At 54.7% G+C, this 20,719-nt stretch overlaps 1 protein-coding gene across 1 annotated transcript; it reads left to right on the forward strand.

Annotated features, from left to right (window-relative positions):
- Positions 1-6,216: 6,216 nt before the first annotated feature.
- On the forward strand, positions 6,217-7,305 carry LOC132535268 (histone H1.10). Its single transcript, XM_060180303.1, has one exon. It carries the CDS (start codon positions 6,446-6,448, stop codon positions 7,085-7,087), a length of 642 nt encoding a protein of 213 aa, XP_060036286.1. The 5' UTR covers positions 6,217-6,445; the 3' UTR covers positions 7,088-7,305.
- Positions 7,306-20,719: the final 13,414 nt, after the last annotated feature.

The following is a 20,719-nucleotide window of genomic DNA, read 5'->3' on the forward strand; positions in this document are numbered from 1 at the left end:
TTCCACACTTTGCATCCTCCAATCAGCTCCTTGGAAGTCTGCCCAGGTTTCTGCAGACTCCAAGGACCCCCAGGGAGTTGGGGGAGGGGGGAAGGGGCTGGCCCAGGAACAATGTCCCCACTCAGGGCTTCACAATAACATTTGCATCTTAAAGGAAAACTTCCCCCAGGGTCTTCCACTGTGATTTACCTTTGTCTCCCCCTAAATGCTGAAAAGTACTTAGAGTTTCCATACTTAAAAAAGTTTTGATCCTGAACAGGGCCCTGAGGGCCGGCCACCCTTCCTCCTGGATCGGGTCTATGCTAGCAGCTTAAAATGCTTTTGGGGGAGACAAGACTCTCGCCCTTAATTGTTATCCCGCACGCGGCCAGGCCCAAGCCAGTGGGGAGCTTTCTCTTCTGGGGCCTCTTTCAGTCCCCGCCAGCCTCCAGGTTGGGGCACCCTGCAGAAACCCTCGTGGTGGAGCTTTTGAGTGAGCACCCACACAACACTGAGGCCCACTGGGGCTGCCAGCAAGGCTGCCACCTTGCAGACACTCTGTGAGGCCCCAACTCCTGGGTCTAATCCTCCAGCCAGACTGTGTTGTGTGTGTCCTGCTGCTCCTGTGCTCCGAAGCCCAGAATCTGACTGTCCAAGCTGGAAAGGACTCAAAAGCACACATCCTGTCCCCTTTCAAAAGCTGGGGAGGCTGGGGAGGTGGAGGGCGCAAGTTAGGCAGCATGGGGGGCAGCGGGTAGGTCTCACCTATGGAGTCTGCAAGGAATGCCAGAGCTCAGGCAAACCCAGTTGGGGCAGCTTCCTGGGCAGTGTGGTCCCATGCTGAGAGAGCTCACGGGCATTGGGAGCAGAGGCAGAGGCAGCGGCAGAGTTGGGCCTGATAAGTGCACTGAAGATGGTGGGAGGCAGTGATGTCACAGGAGTTCTGGGGAGTTTTTTTTTTTTTTTTTTTTTTTTTAGCAAGGCTGGCGCTGTGGCTCTGAAGAGGTCTTTATGGATTGAAATCTGGATGAAAGGAGCCAGCCTCACACAGAAAGGAGCCAACCTCACAGCAAGTGCAAAGGTCCTGAGGTGTAGGAAACCCTGGGTGTGTACTAGGCACAGAAAGGCAGGATGCCTGGCATGGGGGGAGGGTTGAAGTGTGGGATCTATAGAGCTGAGTCTCGGCTGGATAGGTGTGCACGTTTTACCTTCCCTGTGATGAGAAGACACTGGAAGTTTTTCAGCAGAGGTGGGTGGGACATGCAGATGCAGGGCTTCATTAACCAGCCCCTTGGTTGCTGAGTAAGGGTGGAAACACATGCCTGCTTGGGCCAAGAGGGGACAATTACATGTGGGTCATACTTGGGGATTAGATCTACCAGGATCTTGTGGATTGGATGAGAGCATAGAGGGGAAAAGGGCAGGGGTTATGGGGTCCCCCTGCTTTCTGCCTGCAACTATTCAGAACTTGAGAGCAGGTTATCCAAGAGAAAATCGGGGTTCTGTTTTCACTTGAGTCACAGAAGTACGCTGAAGTAAGTAATTCTCAGCACTGAGTGAGGGGAGGAGGAATGATTTTGTTCTGTTGTCGTGGGCGCCTTGGCTGTCCGGCAGAGGTCTTGGCCGAGTTCAGACGGGTGATACCGCAGTGCCGTGTCTACACAGCCAGGTGGAGGCCCTGAGAAAAGGGGGGTCATCAACGTATGGATGGTGTTTGGAGCCCCAGGACTGGAGCTCAGGTAGGGGATAGAATCCACCCTGACAATGCACCCCAGAGTGTCCTGTGCCCTGAGATTCCTCCCAGAGGCCTGCCCTAGAAGGGTGCTGTCTGCCAGCCACTCACAATGTTGTTTCTTTTAAATAAATAGTTTGTCTCTTTTCATTGGTCACCTGGTGCCTTCCATGTCTCTGGTGTCCCCAGAGGGGGTGGCAGTAGGGCTGACAGGGAGAGTGGAGTCTGATGGGCATCCCTACCTGAAGGCTGGTGAGACCCCAGCTCTTGAGTGAACTTGACAAGCCTGGGCCTCTGTTTCCTCATCTGTATAATGAGGCCAGTGGGATGCCAGCTCCCAATGTCTTTCCAAGTTTTGGTCCAGGGGTCGCAGGCAGAACCCCCCTTCTTGGCAAAAAGCCAGCCTCTCCACTGACAGGCCAGAGCCCACCGGGGCCGGTGTGAAGTCTAGGCGGTGCGGCACGTCTTCTGTGTCCTCCCCTGGCACCCGACCCGCCTGTCCGTGTCTCCGTGATCCTCTCGTTTCTTTTCCTTTGGCCATAGTCAGGCCTCCGGAGGGTTCCAGAACTTTCCTTCTGCATCCCAGAGGTCACACTCTCTCCCTGATCAATCCAGCCTGTGGGGACAGAGACTTGGCCCTCCTCCTGGCCTTCCACCAATCCAGGTCCAATCTTCTGATTTTTTTTTTTTTCCTTTGAGAAATCTGCTATCTGGACCTCACTCCCCCTGCCTGATGTTTGACTCCTGGAATGAACTGAGGTTTTGCTGTAAATGGCTGGGTGAGATGGGCAGTGAGCTGCAGACAAGCTGGGGCAGGAGCTGGGGCTCAAGGTGCTTTGCTAATGCCTATTATGACACTGGCTCTTCCATCATCAAACTCTCTCCTCCTTAGCTTCCAATGCCATCAGCCCCACCCCACTGGCGCTCTCCCTGCTGGCCGCCTTCCTCTCTGACCGTTCTTCCTCTGTCTCCAATGGAGGAGCCTGCATGTCCATGTCCTTCCTCCCTCCTCCACAGGGACATCCTCCACCTGCTCAAGGCTAAGCCAGCTCCAGATTCACATTTCCAGCAACCTTTCATGGCAGACCCGGGCAGGTGGTCCTTGTTGCCCTTGGCGGGGCTTCCATCAAGGGCCAAGCCTGCCTCTGACCTTGCAGAGACCCATGTCTGGTTGGCCCTGGTGACTCTCAGCTGGTCGCCTGGCTGCTTCCCCTAGAGTCACCTCTGAGAGGAGGGGGCTTCTGAGGGGAAAATTAATCACTGTTGTGAAGTCGATTTGAAGTCTGGTGGTAGGTAGAGCTGGTAGTCAGTCTCCCTTGCTCTTTATGAATCTCTCACAAAATCTTGATAAGTACAAGAAAGTTGCATGGAAGAAAAAAAGATTTCATTATTCTAGTCCCAAATGAGGGGGCTTGCCCAGAGAAAAATCAGTTGTGGTAGGGTGTCCCCCTCCGTCCCCCAAACAGCTTCGAGACAAGTTGTAACAGGCGTCCTATAATTCCATCTTTAAAAATCACATGAGTGGTCCAGGAGGTGGCACAGTGGATAAAGCACTGACTCTCAAGCATGAAGACCTGAGTTCAATCCCTGGCAGCACATGTACCAGAGTGATGTCTGGTTCTTCCTCTCTTCCTTTCTCATAAATAAATAAAATGCTTTAAATATATATATATATATATCACATGAAAGCCACAAAGGATTTGATTAACAGGCATATGGTGATTTTTCTTTTTTAAACATCCTGGCTGAATAGGAAATGCAGATCCAAAGTGGGTGGAGGGGTATCTTAGTGTGAGGAAATGCAAATGTTAAGAACAAAGAGATAAAAATTAGCCATAGGGGGGTCGGGCGGTGGCGCAGTGGGTTAAGCGCATGTGGCGCAAAGCGCAGGGACCGGCGTAAGGATCCCGGTTCGAGCCCCCGGCTCCCCACCTGCAGGGGAGTCGCTTCACAGGCGGTGAAGCAGGTCTGCAGGTGTCTCTTTCTCTTCCCCTCTCTGTCTTCCCTCCTCTCTCCATTTCTCTCTGTCCTATCCAACAACGAATTGTGTCAACAAGGGCAATAATAATAACCACAACGAAGCTACAACAAGGGCAACAAAAGGGGGGAAAATGGCCTCCAGGAGCGGTGGATTCATGGTGCAGGCACCGAGCCCAGCAATAACCCTGGAGGAGGGAAAAAAAAAAAAATTAGCCATAGTTTGCTCTGTGGTCTCCTGGGCCTATTTTCTTGGGGGAGGGGGGGAGGTTGTGATGGGTGTGGGTAGGAGGAGGCTGCATGGTGCTTCCCTGACTCAAAACCTCTGCAATTTCTGTGTCCAGTTTTGCAAATATTCTTTTGTGGTTTCCTGTTTCCGTACCAAGTCCATGCACACTGGTCCCCCCCTGGCAGGATGGCCACATCTACATCTACAAGGGGCACTCGACTCATTCTGGGGGTGGCAGGCACCCTTCAGTGGGCCGCCCCATTTCTGTCTTCCATGTTTCAAGCAGTCAGGCCCACATCCATCTGCCATTTGGAGCTCAAGGTCTTTGCTCAAGCTCTCCAAGAACTTTGATCCCTACTGCTCCGGCCAGGGATCAGCCTGAGAACACTTTCAGAAACCCACTCCCTGTACTGGGAAGCTCAGGCGGTCTTTAGTCTTTTGATGTCAGCAAATGGTCCACTAGGGGTGGTCCTTCTTGCTGGGATTGGGGCTTGGCCTTCTTTAACTGGGTAGGAAAGGAGGCTGGGCTTCCTGTCTTTCCTCTTACTTGGGGTGTACTCAGGCAAGTCCTTTCTGTGGTACTGGCCCCTGGCACATACAAACACCCCTCAAGCCCCCCCCCCCACTATGGCACAAAAATATAAAGGCAGCTTTTTTTTTTTTTTTTTCCCCTGCCTGGCTGATGAAATAAACAGTCCCAGAGTTAGGTCCTCAAACCTCCCAGCCCTTCGAAGGAATTTAAAGCATGAGCAAACTAAGGGGCTGGATTGCTAGCTGCTAGTCACTCTGAATAAGAATATCACTAGACAAGGTTTCCACACCTGGTAGCTGAGTATGACAGGAAGGTTCCCCTGATGCCAGCCACTCCGAAGGGCCATGCTTCTGCCTCTGTTTACCTAACGGAACCCAATCCCTGTGAACTGTCACCTAAGTATGCGCGGCCGCTTCCCTTTTGGGCCGACACGCCTCCCTTTCTTCGGAGCAGTAGATTGTTGATTTCTCAACTTGTCTATTCTTAAATTTTCTATCACCTTTTCTGCGCGTGGCCTTATTCTCTCTGTTCCCCTGTGCCCGGCTGGTCAGAAGACAGCAAATATGTCTACACACGCAGGCCCGCTCTCTGTCTGTCTTGTCTGTCTGTCCCCTTCACCCTTCTACTTTGGCTGCTTGTCGGAGGTTAGAGAGGACCACTTGGGTCCAAGTCTCCTCCCGGGGCCCCGGGCTCTCTAGCCCGCTCCACACCCGGCTCCACACCCGGCTCCACACCCCACCCACCTCCCGCCCGGGTCCCTTCCCGCGAGGGGCCGCCCCTGGCCGAGAGTCTGCCCCCCGCTTCCAGCCTCTCCGACACGAAGCTTCTCCGGCTCGGCCGAACCCGCAGAACCGAGGGTCAGAACGTCGGGGCCGCAGGCCTTCCGGGCCCCCCACCCGGTACCGGGACCCCTTGGGGGCGCACAGCCTCCCGCCGCCCTCGCGGAGCCGCCGTTTGGCCTTGTGGGGGGGCGGCGACGTGGGGCGCCCGGGGGTCGGCGGGGGAGCGGAGCGGAGCGGAGGGCGGGGGAGCGGAGCGGAGGGCGGGAGAGCGGAGCGCGGGAGAGCGGAGCGGAGGGCGGGGGAGCGGAGCGGAGGGCGGGAGAGCGGAGCGCGGGAGAGCGGAGCGGAGGGCGGGGGAGCGGGGCGGAGGGCGGGGCGGGGCGGGGCGCCCCGAGAGGCCGCGGCCGCCGCCCCCGGGAATGGCGCGGAGCCCCCCCGAAGCCGCCCGCGGAGGGCGCGCCCTGTGCTAGTTGGGGCGAGGTCGGGTCGGCGCCGCGGCCGGGCCGGGGGTCCCCGCGCCGCCGGGGGGGCCGGGGGGGCGCGGCGCGCGGCTGCTCACCGCCCGCAGCGGTCCGGGGCCCGGGGCCCGCCCGAGGGTCCGCGCTATTGGCCCGCAAACGGGGCGCCCCTCCGCGGGCGCCGCCTCAGCCTGGGCTGCGCCGCTCCGGCCCCGTCTGCGGAGGCCCCGCGGGCGCCGGCCGGCTCTCCAGGGCTCGGGCCCTGTCCAGGGCGCAGGGCTGTGGGCACCGCGACGCCCGGGAGACGCGGCCGGGGCAGCCGGCGGCCCGCGAAGGGGCTCCAAGAAGCACAGGTCGGCGCTGGCTGCGGACCAGGCTGCTGCTGTCCTCAACGCGGTCCGCCGCGGCGCCATAAAGGCGGAGCGGGGCGCACTCCCCGCCAGAGCGCAGCGCGCACGCCCAGCGGCCGAGCTCCGAGTGCGCGGCGCCCGCGGCTGCAGCAGCTCCCCGGCCCCCGGCCCCCGGCCCCCGGCCCCCGGCCCCCGGCTCCGCCCCGGCTCCGCCCCGGGACTCTCGCTCCACCGGCGCGGCCCCCGCCCAGCCCTGCCGCCCGGCCCCAGGTCCGGCCGCGGCCGCTCCCGCCTGGAGCCGCCGCGCGCCCCCAGCCCCCCGGAGCCCCCCCGGCCCCTCGCCTTCCTCTTCCCGGCGCGGCCCCCGGGCTTTCGCGCCCCGCCCGCCACCAACCCGCTCGCCACCATGTCCGTGGAGCTCGAGGAGGCCCTGCCGCTGACGAGCGCCGAGGGGGCGGCCAAGAGGACCCAGGCGGGCGGCTCGTCGGCCACGCCGCCTCCGCCCAAGAAGCGGAGGAGCGGCAAGAAGAAGAACCAGCCGGGCAAGTACAGCCAGCTGGTGGTGGAGACCATCCGCCGCCTGGGCGAGCGCAACGGCTCGTCGCTGGCCAGGATCTACGCCGAGGCCAAGAAGGTGGCGTGGTTCGACCAGCAGAACGGCCGCACCTACCTCAAGTACTCCATCAAGGCGCTGGTGCAGAACGACACGCTGCTGCAGGTCAAGGGCACCGGCGCCAACGGCTCGTTCAAGCTCAACCGCAAGAAGCTGGAGGGCGGCGGCGACCGGCGCGGGGCCCCCGCGGCCCAGCCCGCCCCGGCGCCCGGCGCGCACAAGGCCAAGAAGGCGGCCCCGACGGCGGCGTCCCGGCGCGCGGACGCGAAGGCGACCAAGGCCAAGGCCGAGCAGCGCCCGCCCGCCAAGGCCGCCGCCGCCGCGCAGAAGGACAAAGGCAGCGGGAAGGCGAAGAAGGCGGCGGCCGGCGGCGGCAAGAAGGTGAAGAAGGCGGCCAAGCCCAGCGTCCCCAAAGTGCCCAAGGGCCGCAAGTGAGGCCCCCCGCCGCCCCCGCGCCCCCGCCGCCGGGACGGGTCTTGGTCGCTTTCGGTTTTTGAACCGGGCCTGGCGGCGCCGCCATCGGTCCTCGCCCCTAGCGACGGCGGTCGTCATGGCGACCGGCCTCTGGCGCCACTGGCCCGGGCCGCGGGGCCGCTCGCTGTCGGTCGGGTTTTTTGTCTTGGCGGGGGAGCCCAATAAACTGCTGAAACCTTTGAGCCGCTCTCGTGTTCTTGCGGGTGGGGTGCGGGCGGGGCGGGGGCGCGGGGCCGGGGCCGGGGCTACCTGCGGGGTAGAGCGGGGGCTTTTCCCGGGAAGGCCGGGCCGCCTGCCTGTGATGTGCTCTGCTCGGCGCTCACCCCTCGCCCGCACCAGGAGTGACCTCGTACCCCTGACGGTCACCCCGTGCGCCGCCATCCAGGAGCTGCGAGGCGGGCAGGGCCGGAGCGCCCGGAGACACACCCCGGGGCGGGCGGGGGGCGGGGGGCGTGCGGTGGCGGGCACGCGCTCAGAAAGAGCCCTGTGCTGGAGGCGGCGGGTGCGGGGTCCGAGAGATCCTGTGCTTGCGGGTGCGGGGTCCGAAAGACCCTGTGATGGAGGCGGCGGGTGCGGGGTCCGAGAGATCCTGTGCTTGCGGGTGCGGGGTCCGAAAGACCCTGTGCTGGCGGGTGCGGGGTCCGAGAGATCCTGTTCTGGAGGCTGCGGGTGCGGGGTCCGAAAGATCCTGTGCTGGAGGCTGCGGGTGCGGGGTCCGAAAGATCCTGTGCTGGCGGGTGCGGGGTCTGAAAGACCCTGTGCTGGCGGGTGCGGGGTCTGAAAGACCCTGTGCTGGCGGGTGCGGGGTCTGAAAGACCCTGTGCTGGCGGGTGCGGGGTCCGAGAGATCCTGTTCTGGAGGCTGCGGGTGCGGGGTCCGAAAGACCCTGTGCTGGCGGGTGCGGGGTCCGAAAGATCCGGTGCTGGAGGCTTCGGGTGCGGGGTCTGAAAGATCCCTGTGCTGGAGGCTGCGGGTGCGGGGTCCGAAAGATCCTGTGCTGAAGGCTGCGGGTGCGGGGTCTGAAAGATCCTGTGCTGAAGGCTGCGGGTGCGGGGTCTGAAAGATCCTGTGCTGGAGGCTGCGGGTGCGGGGTCTGAAAGATCCTGTGCTGGAGGCTGCGGGTGCGGGGTCCGAAAGATCCTGTGCTGAAGGCTGCGGGTGCGGGGTCTGAAAGATCCTGTGCTGGAGGCTGCGGGTGCGGAGTCCGAAAGACCCTGTGCTGGAGGCTGCGGGTGCGGGGTCTGAAAGATCCTGTGCTGGAGGCTGCGGGTGCGGGGTCTGAAAGATCCTGTGCTGGAGGCTGCGGGTGCGGGGTCCGAAAGATCCTGTGCTGGAGGCTGCAGGTGCGGGGTCCGAAAGATCCTGTACTGGAGGCTGCGGGTGCGGGGTCCGAAAGATCCTGTGCTGGAGGCTGCAGGTGCGGGGTCCGAAAGATCCTGTGCTGGAGGCTGCGGGTGCGCAGGCCGGCAGCCCCAAGGTGACACTTGGGGGACGGGAGGTTGACAGGGCAGCCGCCTTAGCCGCCCACCCCAGTGAAGCCTCCACGCCAGGCAAGTGGCTGCTGCACTTGGAGGTCTTCAAACCCTGTGAGGGAGGACTCCTGAAACAGTCCAAAAATAATACATCCTTTAACACAGTTGTTGGTAAGAACCGAAAATAAGGCTTTATGAAAAGAAACAGGTGAGTAAAACCACTGGCCAAGGGGAAAAGGAGGTAGGATGCTCACATCTTTTCCCTTCTCATCCCTTCTTAATTATATAGCTCTCCTCCACACCTGCTGTGTAGCGGAGTAGTGTGGGGGATTGAACCTGAGACTTTGGAGCCTCAGGCATGAGAGGCTCTGCCCAACGATTATGCTATTCACCCCAGCCCTTGCCTGCTGTTTTCTACAGACATTCAAACTGCAGCGAACACCAAAGGAAAACTAAGGTTTTACCTCAGCGATATGGACATTGGTAGCTTTTCTCCTCGTGCTCGGTTACACTCCTCGTCCATCCGCAGGACCGGGCCCAGCATGGCCTGCCTGCCTGCCTGCCTGCCTGTCTTAAGTGCTGAGGACACAGCGCTGAGGAGGTGCAGCCCAGGTAACAGCCCAGAGCCAGTGGGGAGATAGAAGCTGCAGACGTCTCTGCGGCACCATTGCCCTCTTGCTGGGTGTGCAGAGCAAGAAGGGGGCCCTGACCTCATTATTTTGGTGTCAGGTTAACAGGAGACAGTACTATTAGGGCAAAGGGTAAGGGGTAAATAGCATAATGGTTATTTCCTGAGGCCCTAAAATCCCAGGTTCAGTCCCCCACACCACCACAAGCCAGAGCAGGGCAGTGCTCTGCAAAAAGCAAACAGCAGCCTAACCTGTTAGGGCAAAGGCAGGAAGTGGGGCTGGGCCAAGGCTCTTCTGGCTCTGGGGACTTCAGGGTGCTGGTGGGACAGGGCTTAGGAGCTAGCTCCATAGTGCCTTCTACGACTTTTCCCCACGCAAATCCGCCCTTTGCTGCGTGTACCACCTAGTTCTCCCAAAGGGAGCATTTTGCTACTGCCCTATCTCTTGTTTCTGGAAGACTCAGACCGTAGCTCCAGTCTTCTCCAGCTTCCACCCTGCCTCCTTCAGGACCTTAGGAGGGAATATCTACTATTCTGAAAATAAGACACTTTGACCCAACACACACACACACACCAGACTGCCACATCCCACACCACATGGTTCCAGAGGGTTTGGTTTCTCTTGTCCCGAGGTGGGTTACATGTCCATTGTTCACTTGGTCACAGTGATTTGGGTCAGAAATGCGTTCTTGCTCCCAGTGAATTAATCCTGGACCTTTCCTGAAACTCCTGAGAAAAGGGTGCTCTCTCCTTGACACTCCTGGAGTAGGGACATACAGACTGAGTTGACAGTCCCTGTTTCTGCCAACACGGAGGGAAAACCACCTGAAAAGCTATTCAACACAGAGAAAGCTGGAGCCAAGAAGTGGTGAGACAGAGGGCCAGATGAAAGACTCTGGATCCAGCCATGCCTGAGGCTGCATTCCCTGACCTCATCAATTGTGTTTTACCTAATTTAGTTTGAATTGGATCTCTGTCACTTGCACTCTGGTCTCTTACTCCTTTAATTCCCTTCAGTGCCCCCACAATCTACCCCAGGACCCCATCTCTCCCCAAACTGCATCTACAGGGCTCCTGATGTGCACCTGACAGTGAAGGGTAGATGACTTACTTAACCAGCCACAGAATACTCAGTGTAGACCACACACGTGAAGGAGGCAGCACAAGTCTCAGCCTCAAGACGATCCACACCTCCAGATCAGGACTCCCAACTTACTTGCTGACCCCAAAGCATCTATTTTCTGTTCTGACATCATATTTTAACTCCTGGGATTGGGGGCTTCTGGAGCCACCATTGACTTTCTGTGTCTCTGGGACTTGGGTTTTGAGGAAATTCCAGGTGAACGAACGAACACCTGACATTGCATGCAAGGCTCAAGAACAGAGGACTTCCTGGGGGAGGTGATCAGAGTGAAGAGAAGAAGCAAAGGACCAGATGTACGTGCTTTTCTGTAAAACAGGAACTCAGCAACGGCCTAGGTTGGGGCCTCGTCTCTGGGGCCCCCCGGTTATGTGGGGTATTGAGTGGAGCCAGGCTCCTGAAAGGGTCAGGGTTCTGGGTCTGGTTCAAACACGATGGCCTTTGGGCCATCTGTCTAGAGCAAGACTGTTCTCGCCATAGCCTCAGTCTTCTCATTTGTAGGTGAAGCCACTTACTCCCGCAGCCACTAGCCCCCGCTTCTGGCTGGGGTTTCCAGCTTTGTCTGCCTCCATCCCTTGCACCTGGGTACAGTACTCAGTCTTTCCGAGATGCCCATGGAACCAGTGTCCCTGAGAATGCCTTCAGGATTACTGGGTTTACCGCTTCCAACCTCTTCCTGGCCCCAGTCAATCCCACAGACCCTGGAGAGGCCCCTTTTTTAGAGCAGCCTTAGGGGCCCAAAGATGGGTCTCCATATAGTCCACCTCTGTAGACACATCCTTCCTTTCCCTGCCTTGTCTCCCACCCCACATAACAGAGCAAGGCTTAGTGCTGAGCACAGCGGGTTTTTTTTTTTGTTTGTTTTTTCTTTTTTGTTGGCACAGGGGGTAGGGGTATTGGGGGAGTGGTCTGAGCACTCAGTAGGTACTGACATCTCTGTCCTGGTCATCAAGTGACATGTGCAGAGGGTGCAGCAGACCGGCCCTGGTTTTCCCTACCCACTGCTATGACAACCACTTGAAGTTGAAAACTGGGGGTAGAGTGATTTGCAGAGGGGCTGAGGAAAGAGAATGAGATCTCATGTTTTGAGGACCAAGTCCATAGTCTGCTCTTCCGCACATACCGGCTGAGCAGGGGCAGGGCTGTCCCCATCGCAGCTGCCAACTGGCAACTCCCTGGTAGATTCCAGGCTGGAGGCAGCAATAACATAGACTCTTGAGTATATGGGACCTCCTGCATCATGGAAAGGAGACAAGAAAAGTAGGCTGACATGGCCTTGGGGAGAATAGTCAGAAGGGCTTGGCCTTCTCTTCAGCGCTGACAGGCACTAGCACCCCAGTGTGTTGGCCAGCTCCAGGGACTGCGGTGCTGGATCAAGCAGTGACTGTAAAACTGGATCTCCACGCCCACTGCCGGAGGTGCCACACCAGGAGGGGCAGGTCTAGAACGGACGGGACTGAGCCATGTCCACTCTCGCTGCCTCTGGCCCTGGTGCTAAGCGCATCCTGCAGGAGCAGTGAACACGGCTGGTCCAGCAGTCAGGAAAACCCAGGGGAAGTAGAATCACCGCTGGCCCTGCCGCTGGTTCATGCCCAGGAGATAAATCGGTACCGAGCCCCAGTGGGTCCCAGCACCTGCCTTGGGGCCCACTCTCATGGGAAACACAGGAACAGGGGGCTTCTGGGAAATATAGTTCAGCCTTGCTAAATTGCCCTCAGCCTGTTCAGGTTCCCATTTGTAAAGTGGGGGTGTGGGGGTGTGGGTATGGAGGGGACTGGCCGGGAGGCTCCCCCCCCCCAGGCATCAGGCCAGATGGGTCTGTCTAGTTACTAGGAGGACATGTTACCTGAGGGGGCGGGGGTGTTGAGACTAAGACCTCCTGTGACTCAGCGATGGGCAGCTTGCAGCTCAGCCCATGTCAGTAGTAGCTCCTAAAATGTGGCTTCTAGCCCCGCTCCAGAGACAGCAAGTGGCCTGGGTTATTTGAGAAGGCTTTTGGGAGGTCACAGGAGGTGCTGCACGAGGGTCTCTGTCTACAGATACACATACGCAAGTTGTAGCTACCATGTTGTTGAAACCTCCCACTTTTCCAATGAGGGTTTAAAAAAATACTCCACAACCACTAGGATAGCTAATAGTAAAAAAGAAGCACAAGGCTGACAAAACAGTCAAGCTGGATAGTGTGCTTGCTTGACATGTATGTGAGCCAGGTTCCAGTTTAGTCCCCACTATGGTGGAGGAAGCTTCTTCCGTGCTGTGATGTCTTCCCTTTGATTTTCTTTCTCTATTGTCGAAAATCTGACAATGACAAAAGTAAAGTACACAAGTGTTAATACTTAGAATTTCCCCAAGTTCAATCCCCAGCACTACCATAAACCAGAACTGAGCAGTGCTCTGATAATAAATAAATAAATGGGGGAGGTTTGCAGTTGGTGGCACACCTGGTTGAACGGACATGTTACAATGTTCAAGGACCCAGGTTCAAGCCCCCGGTCTCCCTGCTTGCAGGGAGAAAGCTTTGCAAGTGGTGAAGCAGCTGTCCCTCTTGTCTCTCTCCCTATCATTCCCTTCTCTCAATTTCTGGCTGTCTCTAGCCAATAAATAATAATAATAATAAAACTTTAAAATAAATTAAATAAATCAGAATTCCAGTTAGAGTCCCCAGCTCCCCACCTGCAGGAGGGTCGCTTTAAGGGCAGTGAAGCAGGCCTGCAGGTGTCTATCTTTCCCTCCGTCCTTCCCTCCTCTCTCAGTGTCTCTCTGTCCTATCCAACAACAACAACAGCAATGACAACAATAACAAGGACAACAACAATGGGAAAAAAAAAATAGCCACCAGGAGCAGTGGATTCGTAGTGCAGGCACCAAGCCCCAGCAATAACCCTGGAGGCAAAAAAAAAAAAAAAAAAAAAGTTTGATCTGGGAGTCGGGCAGTGGTGCAGCGGGTTTAGCGCAGGTGGCACAAAGCTCAAAGACTGGCTTAAGGGTCCCGGCTCCCCACCTTCAGGGGAGTCACTTCACAGACAGTGAAGCAGGTCTGCAGGTGTCTGTCTTTCCCTCTCTCTGTCTTCCCCTCCTCTCTCCATTTTTCACTGTCCCATCCAACAATGACGACAACAATAATAGCTACAACAACAATAAAACAACAAGGGCAACAAAAGGGAAATAAATAAAGTCTCTTCATCATTAAAAAAAAAAAAAAAAGGTTTGATCCTGGAATCCCGTGTACCAGAGCCCATGGGCTCGTGCATGGATCAGAGTGGTACTCTGGTTTGTTTCACTCCCTTCTTGTTTCATGTGAAACTCTCTCTCATATATAATAAGCACACTTATATTTTAAAAAAGACAAAAATGAGAAAATAAAAAGTTTTAAACAACTTTAAAGAAAAAGAATGGGGAGTTGGGCGGTAGCACAGCGGGTTAAGCACAAGTGGTGCAAAGCACAAGGACCCGCGTAAGGATCCCAGTTCGAGCCCCCAGCTTCCCACCTGCAGGGGAGTCGCTTCACAGGCGGTGAAGCAGGTCTGCAGGTGTCTGTCTTTCTCTCCCCCTCTCTGTCTTCCCCTCCTCTCTCCGTTTCTCTCTGGCCTATCCAACAACGAAGACATCAATAACAACAATAATAATTACAACAATAAAACAAGAGCAACAAAAGGCAATAAATAAAAATTTAAAAATACTTAAAAAAGAAAAAGAAAAAGAATGGAAAGTAGTGACTAAGATAAGGGAGAGAACAAGGCGAGCAAGGCCACGGGCTAACTCTGGGGGTGTGGGGAGCGGGTTCAGTCCCGGGGCTATTCACAGGGCACAGGCTGGGAAGTCCAGTCAGACACAAGCGATTGGGTTGCACACACCTCCTGTTCTGCGTTGTTGAGCACACAGTCCAATAGGTTGGACGTGCTGTTCTGGAGTGTTGTTCTCCACACAAGTCCCTTCCAAAATGGCACTTGCTCACTACTGCCACTCATCTAGGAGTGAGAAAGTCCCTCTTCTTGCTTGACATGGTTCCCTTTGAAGAATAACTTTTTTTTTTTTGCCTCCAGGGTATAGCTGGGCTTTGGTGCCTGCACTACGAATCCACTGCTCCTGGAGGCCATCTTTTTTCTTTCTTTCTTTCTTTAAAATTTTTAAATATTTATTTTCCCTTTTGTTGCCCTTGTTTTTTATTGTTGTTGTAGTTATTGTTGTTGTTGTTATTGATGTTGTCATTGTTGGATAGAACAGAGAGACATGGAGAGGGGAGGGAAAGACAGAGGGGGGAGCGAAAGACAGACACCTGCAGACCTGCTTCACCGATTGTGAAGCGACTCCCCTGCAGGTGGGGAGCCGGGGGCCCGAACCGGGATCTTTAAGCCGGTCCTTGCGCTTCACGCTTTGTGCGCTTAACCCGCTGTGCTACCTACCGCCTGGACCCTTAAAAATTACTTTTTAAAAGATGAATTTATGGGAGTCGGGCGGTAGCGCAGCAAGTTAAGTGCAGGTGGCACAAAGTATAAGGATCCCGGTTCGAGCCCCCGGCTCCCCACCTGCAGGGGAGTCACTTCACAGGCGGTGAAGCAGGTCTGCAGGTGTCTGTCTTTCTCTCCCCCTCTCTGTCTTCCCCTCCTCTCTCCATTTCTCTCTGTCCTGTCCAACAACAACAACAATAAAACAAGAAGGGCAACAAAAGGGGATAAATAAAATTTAAAAATATATAAAAGCTGTGAATAAATGTATCTTAAAAAATGAATATTAAAAAAAAGTTTTATTGTGGTCTGGGAGGTGGCGCAGTGGCTATGGAGCTAGACTCTTTAGCACGAGGGCCTGAGTTCAATCCCCGGCAGCACATGTACCAGAGTGACGTCTGGTTCTTTCTCTCTCTCTTCCTATCTTTCGCATTAATAAATAAAAATCTTTTCAAAAGAGCTTTATTATTGCTATTTATTTTATTTTAAAATATTTATTCTCTTTTTTGTTGCCCTTGTTTTATTGTTGTAGTTATTATTGTTGTTGTTATTGATGTCATCATTGTTGGATAAGACAGAAATGGAGAGAGGAGGGGAAGACAGAGAGGGGAGAGAGAAAGACAGACACCTGCAGACCTGCTTCACCGCCTGTGAAGCGACTCCCCTGCAAGTGGGGAGCTGGGGGCTCAAACCGGGATCCTTACGCCGGTCCCTGCGCTTTGCTCCACGCATGCACTTAACCTGCTGTGCTACGGCCTAACTCCCAGTTTTATTATTTTTATTGGATAAAGACAGAGAAAGGAAGGGACAGGCAGAAAGGGAGAAAAAGAATAGGAGAGACAGCGGAAGCACTTTTTTCAGTACTCATGAAGCTTTCCCCTGCCGGTGGGGAGTTGAATCTTGGTTCTTGTGCATTGTAGCATGTGTGTTTAACCAGGTGTGCCACTGCCTGGCTTTATAAAATTATTTTATTTTTATTATTTTTGATAGGACAGATAGAAATTTAAGAGGGAAGAGGGAAATAGGAAGAGGGACAGAGAGGGACAGAGAGACACCTGCAGACCTGCTTCACCGCTTATGAAGTGACTCCCCTGCAGGTAGGGAGCCGAGCTAGGGGCTGGAACCAGGATCCTTAAGCCGGTCCTTGCGCTTTGCACCACCAGAGCTTAACCTGCTGCGCTACAGCCCGGCCCCCTAATTGACATTTTATATCCAGTTCAACCTCAAGAGTTTTCACTTTACATCTTGAGCCAATTATAATTAGAACTTTATTGGGGGAAATCCATGTTACAACAATACCAGCATAATTAGCAGTAGAAAGATGGGGCAGGGCAAATCTCCCTAGCTCCAGAGGCTGTGGACAAGTAAGAGACAAGTATGGGCCAAGGGCTCCCCACTCAGGCTCTGTAAGAGAAGATTCACTTCTCCAGTGTGAGCCCAGTAGACGTGTCAGATCTGGCCTCACCGAATGCCCTGGACAGTACCATGCAAGGCATGTTATCTGCTCCCCCCATGGCTGGGGCCTCTCACTGGCAGGTGTTAATCTGTTCCTAGTAGACTCTGATTTTGATTGATTCAAGTCACCGTGTCTCTCACCCCCTACCAGCTGGGGTGCTGCTGTGTCTAAGGGGCCACCACCTTTTCATCAACTGTAGTTGGTACAGTGTAAATGCATAAATTAGTTTGATTTGTGCAGATCTTGACAGTGGCCCTGCATGTGACAGCTGATAAGACATACATAGGCAAGCTCTCCTCCTCTACATCATGGAGCCATGTTCATATATGTGTGCGTGTTCCCACATGTTTTGGATGTTGAGTTCAGCTCTTCCAGAGGTGTGTGTATGTGCAGCAAGTTGTGAATCACTGCACTGAAGTTCCTGCTGTTCTGCCAGTAGGTTACCAAGGACTGATCTGTTACAGCACACGCCATTGACCAGTGGGATCAGGGAAGTCTGAATGTTTGGTCTCCATTTTGGGATATATATATTTACCAGAGCACTGTTCAGCTCTGGCTTATGGTGGGTAGTGCAGGTAAGTGAGACTGGGACTCTGAAGCCTCAGACACAAAAGACTCGGCGTAACCATGATGCTATCCACCCCACCCTAGGCTAGCTTTCTATCATCAGTGGAGACGTCTTGAAGCCAGCCTCAGACCCTCCCCAAGGGGCTTTCACTCCAATGGCAGGTGTCCTTTCGTGCCTCCAAGTACAAGGGCCGCAGGACAGCGAGCCCCTTCTTTGATACCAGATATTGTCAGCACAACAGGTCCAGTCATAGGGCAGGAAGGCCCTCACTGATGCTTTTATCTACTGCACCACCTCCTGGACCACGGAAATAGCTGATTTTCATGTGGCCCATGGAACCGCTACCTCCCCACAGGGGCACAGATGAGAGCAGCAGCCACACAAGAGCTAAACTCAGAGCTGGATACCGACACCGGGCCTGGACTAGGGGCTGCTCCCGGGGTTATAGGAGATGAACAGTCCAGGACGGGTGTGTTCCAGACTGAGGGGAGGCTAAGTCTGTTACCAGTGCTTTTCCTGTACCCAAACCTACCAGGTACACACCCACAGAGATCTGAGCTGACCCCAGCACCAGGAAGAGGTGAGTATCATTGCCGCTACATGGAGGTCTGAAGTGTTGAAGGTTGTTGGCTTCATTTGGGTCATCCATCATCGTCGGAGATAAGAAACATTAAGGTTGGCATAATTACATTTGGCTAATGTGAGCCCATCCGCCTTTCAGTGAGGTCTGCCTTCATATGAAGCAGAAGTACTGTTGGCTGTGCCCATGGCTGTTCAAAGTGGTTTCTTAAATGGAGAAAGTAAGGGTTTGTTCAGCAGTGTTAGGGAAGGCCCTCAGACTCCTTTGCTCCTCTCCAGGACTGTGATGACAGTCAACAGGCATTTCCATGTCTGGTTACCATCTGAGGGAACTAGATGACATTGAGATAGTTCTCAGAGCCAGTTGTCACAAGGCCAGGAAAGAACCCACCACTGGAACACCTTACGTATGGGAAAAAAGAGGTGTTTCTTCAGTCAAGGCAGATGGGCAAAGTAGCAGAAGGTAACTAAAATTGTTGTTAGGAAAACAAAGCTAGGGGCCAGGTGATAGCGCATCTGGTTGAGTGCACGTTACAATGTGCAAGGACTGGGGTTCGAGCCCCTGGTCCCCACCTGCAGGGGAAAAGCTTAGCAAGGGATGAAGCAGTGCTGCAGGTGTCTCTGTCTCTTCTTTTTGTTTCATTTATTTATTCCCTTTTGTTGTCCTTGTTGTTTTATTGTTGTAGCTATTGTTATTGATGTCATTGTTGTTGGATAGGATGGAGAGAGGAGAGGAAGACAGAGGCGGGGAGAGAAAGACAGACACCTGCAGACCTGCTTCACCGCTTGTGAAGCGACTCCCCCACAGGTGGGGAGCCCGTGGCTGGAACCTGGATCCTGAAGCCAGTCCTTGCGCTTAGCGCCACCTGTGCTTAACCCGCTGCCCGACTCCCGGAAAGGTTTTAAGTCAGGAAATCTAAACTCAGCTAGCTACTCCTTGGAGTTTAGTAGTAGTGGGTGTAGAGACAACACAGTCTGCTCCGGACCCTTTTTGCTCTTCTGAAACCTGACCCTCAGGCCATCCATCCATCCATCCATCCATCCATCCATCCATCCAGGTTTTAAGGAGACTGCAGTCCCTGGTTTGACAGGGGTCTTGTCTAGAGGAATCTTGAGTTGTTTATTCTCTAGGGCTCTTTGCATCTGACCTAAATTGATCGTCTATTTAATTACTGCTTTCTTGGCAAGAAACAGGTGAGTAGTAAGGAGTCCTCAGTTCAAAAAGGCCTCAGCTCAAGTTATTCCTGGGAGTGGTCTGGATTTTTTTTTTTTTTTTTTTTTGCCTCCAGGGTTATTGCTGAGGCTCAGTGCCTGCACTATGAATCCACTGCTCCTGGAGGCTTCCTCCCCTTTTTTGTTGTCCTTGTTTTTTATCGTTGTTGTGGTTATTATTCTTGTCACTGATGTCATTGTTGTTGGATAGGACAGAGAGAAATCGAGAGAGGAGGGGAAGACAGAGAGGGGGAGAGAAAGATAAAACACCTGCAGACCTGCTTCACCGCCTGTGAAGCGACAACCCTGCAGGTGGGGAGCTGGGTATCCCGGTCTGGATTTTATTTTTAATATTTATTTATTCCCTTTTGTTGCCCTTGTTGTTTTATTGTTGTAGTTATTATTGTTGTTGTTGATGTCATCATTGTTGCATAGGACAGAGAGAAATGGAGAGAGGAGGGGAAGACATGGAAGGGGAGAAAAAGACAGACACCTGCAGACCTGCTTCACCACCTGTGAAGCAACTCCCCTTCAGGTGGGGAGCCGGGGGCTCTGATCCTGAAGCAGGTCCTTGCGCTTTGTGCCACCTGTGTTTAACCAGCTGCACTACCGCCCGACTCCCTGGATTTTTTTTTTTAAGATTTTATTTATTTATGAGAAAGATAGGAGGAGAGAGAAAGAACCAGATATCACTCTGGCACATGTGCTGCCGGGGATCGAACTTGAGACCTCATGCTTCAGAGTGCAAAGCTTAATCACTGCGCCACCTCCCGGACCACTCCCTGGATTTTTTTTTTTTTTAAAAAGATTTTATTTATGAGAAAGACAGGAGGAGAGAGAAAGAACCAGACATCACACTGGCACATATGCTGCCGGGGATCGAACTCAGGACTTTATGCTTGAGAGTCCAAAGCCCTATCACCGCGCCACCTCCTGGACCACCGTCTGGATTTTTTTTAGAGGGTGACAGGAACAGCAGCTTTGTCTGCCTCCTCCCAAGACAGCAGAAAGAGAGATGGGTGATACTTCTTAATGCTGGGAGCCCAGCCTGACCATGGAACACGGGAGTCACATCCTCAGACTGTCGCATTTGCTGAAGAGAAGAGGTAGGACCCTAGGCCACACCCAGACCAATGAAGGCTGCCTGAGATGAATTCTTCAGAAAAAAAGGACAGTGGCCTGGGAGGTGACTTAGCGGTGCACAGCAGAACCTTCATGAGTGAGGGCCTGAGTTCCCCACCGCCGCACATGCCGGCCGGTGTGATGCTCTAGTTCTCATTCTCTATCAATGAACAAAAAAAGCTGCTCTAGCGAGCCAGACGAAGCACAGGAAGAAGGCAGGGTGCCCTGCTGAGTAAGGGAAAATCGGAGAGCCATCTGTCAGTACTCAGTGAAGCTGATAGCCCAAACGGGGAGGAAAAAAGAGAGGAAACCCCAAGATGATAGCATGCCTGCAAACCTGAAAATCACAAAACACTGAGGTCTCAGATACCAGGGTGTGACTTTAACCGTACGTGAGGTTCCGCACCCGAGCGAAAAACCCTGGCAGCAAGAAAATAAAAAACAAAAGCCTGAATAACAGGACCTCCGAAGAACACGCTCTGCTTTTCCTTGGAGAAGACACAACAAAGTAGCCACAGGCCTGAAAGTCATCCAAGACCAAGGCCATCTAATCTCTCTGGCCACTTACTCAACTTGAATGCAATAAGACAAAACTGTCATTAGTCAGTCTCGTGTTGAAACTCGGTCTGTAAAAATCTCTTTTAACAACCCAAGCGCTCTGAAACCAGGGCGGCCCTCTCCCGCCGCGCTTTGGGGGGGCGCAGCAGCGCGGAAGCGGGCGGGACCCGCTGCGGGCCACTGGGAGGTGCGGCGCAGGCGCAGAGCGCCCCACCGCTGGGCGGCCCTGATTGGTGGAAGCTGCATTCCTGATTTGCATAGGGCCCGGCCAGCGCCCGTGCGGAGGCGGCTGCGGCTCGGCGACGGCGGCGGGGCGAGCAGTGCGGGGTGGCTGTCTCTGCGGCCCCCGCGCCCGCCGGTGCGCCCCCCAAACCTGGGAGCGGGTGGCGCCGGTGTGCGGGGGCAGCGTCTG

Source organism: Erinaceus europaeus, chromosome 21 (assembly GCF_950295315.1).
Source record: "Erinaceus europaeus chromosome 21, mEriEur2.1, whole genome shotgun sequence".
Classification (NCBI taxonomy): domain Eukaryota; kingdom Metazoa; phylum Chordata; class Mammalia; order Eulipotyphla; family Erinaceidae; genus Erinaceus; species Erinaceus europaeus.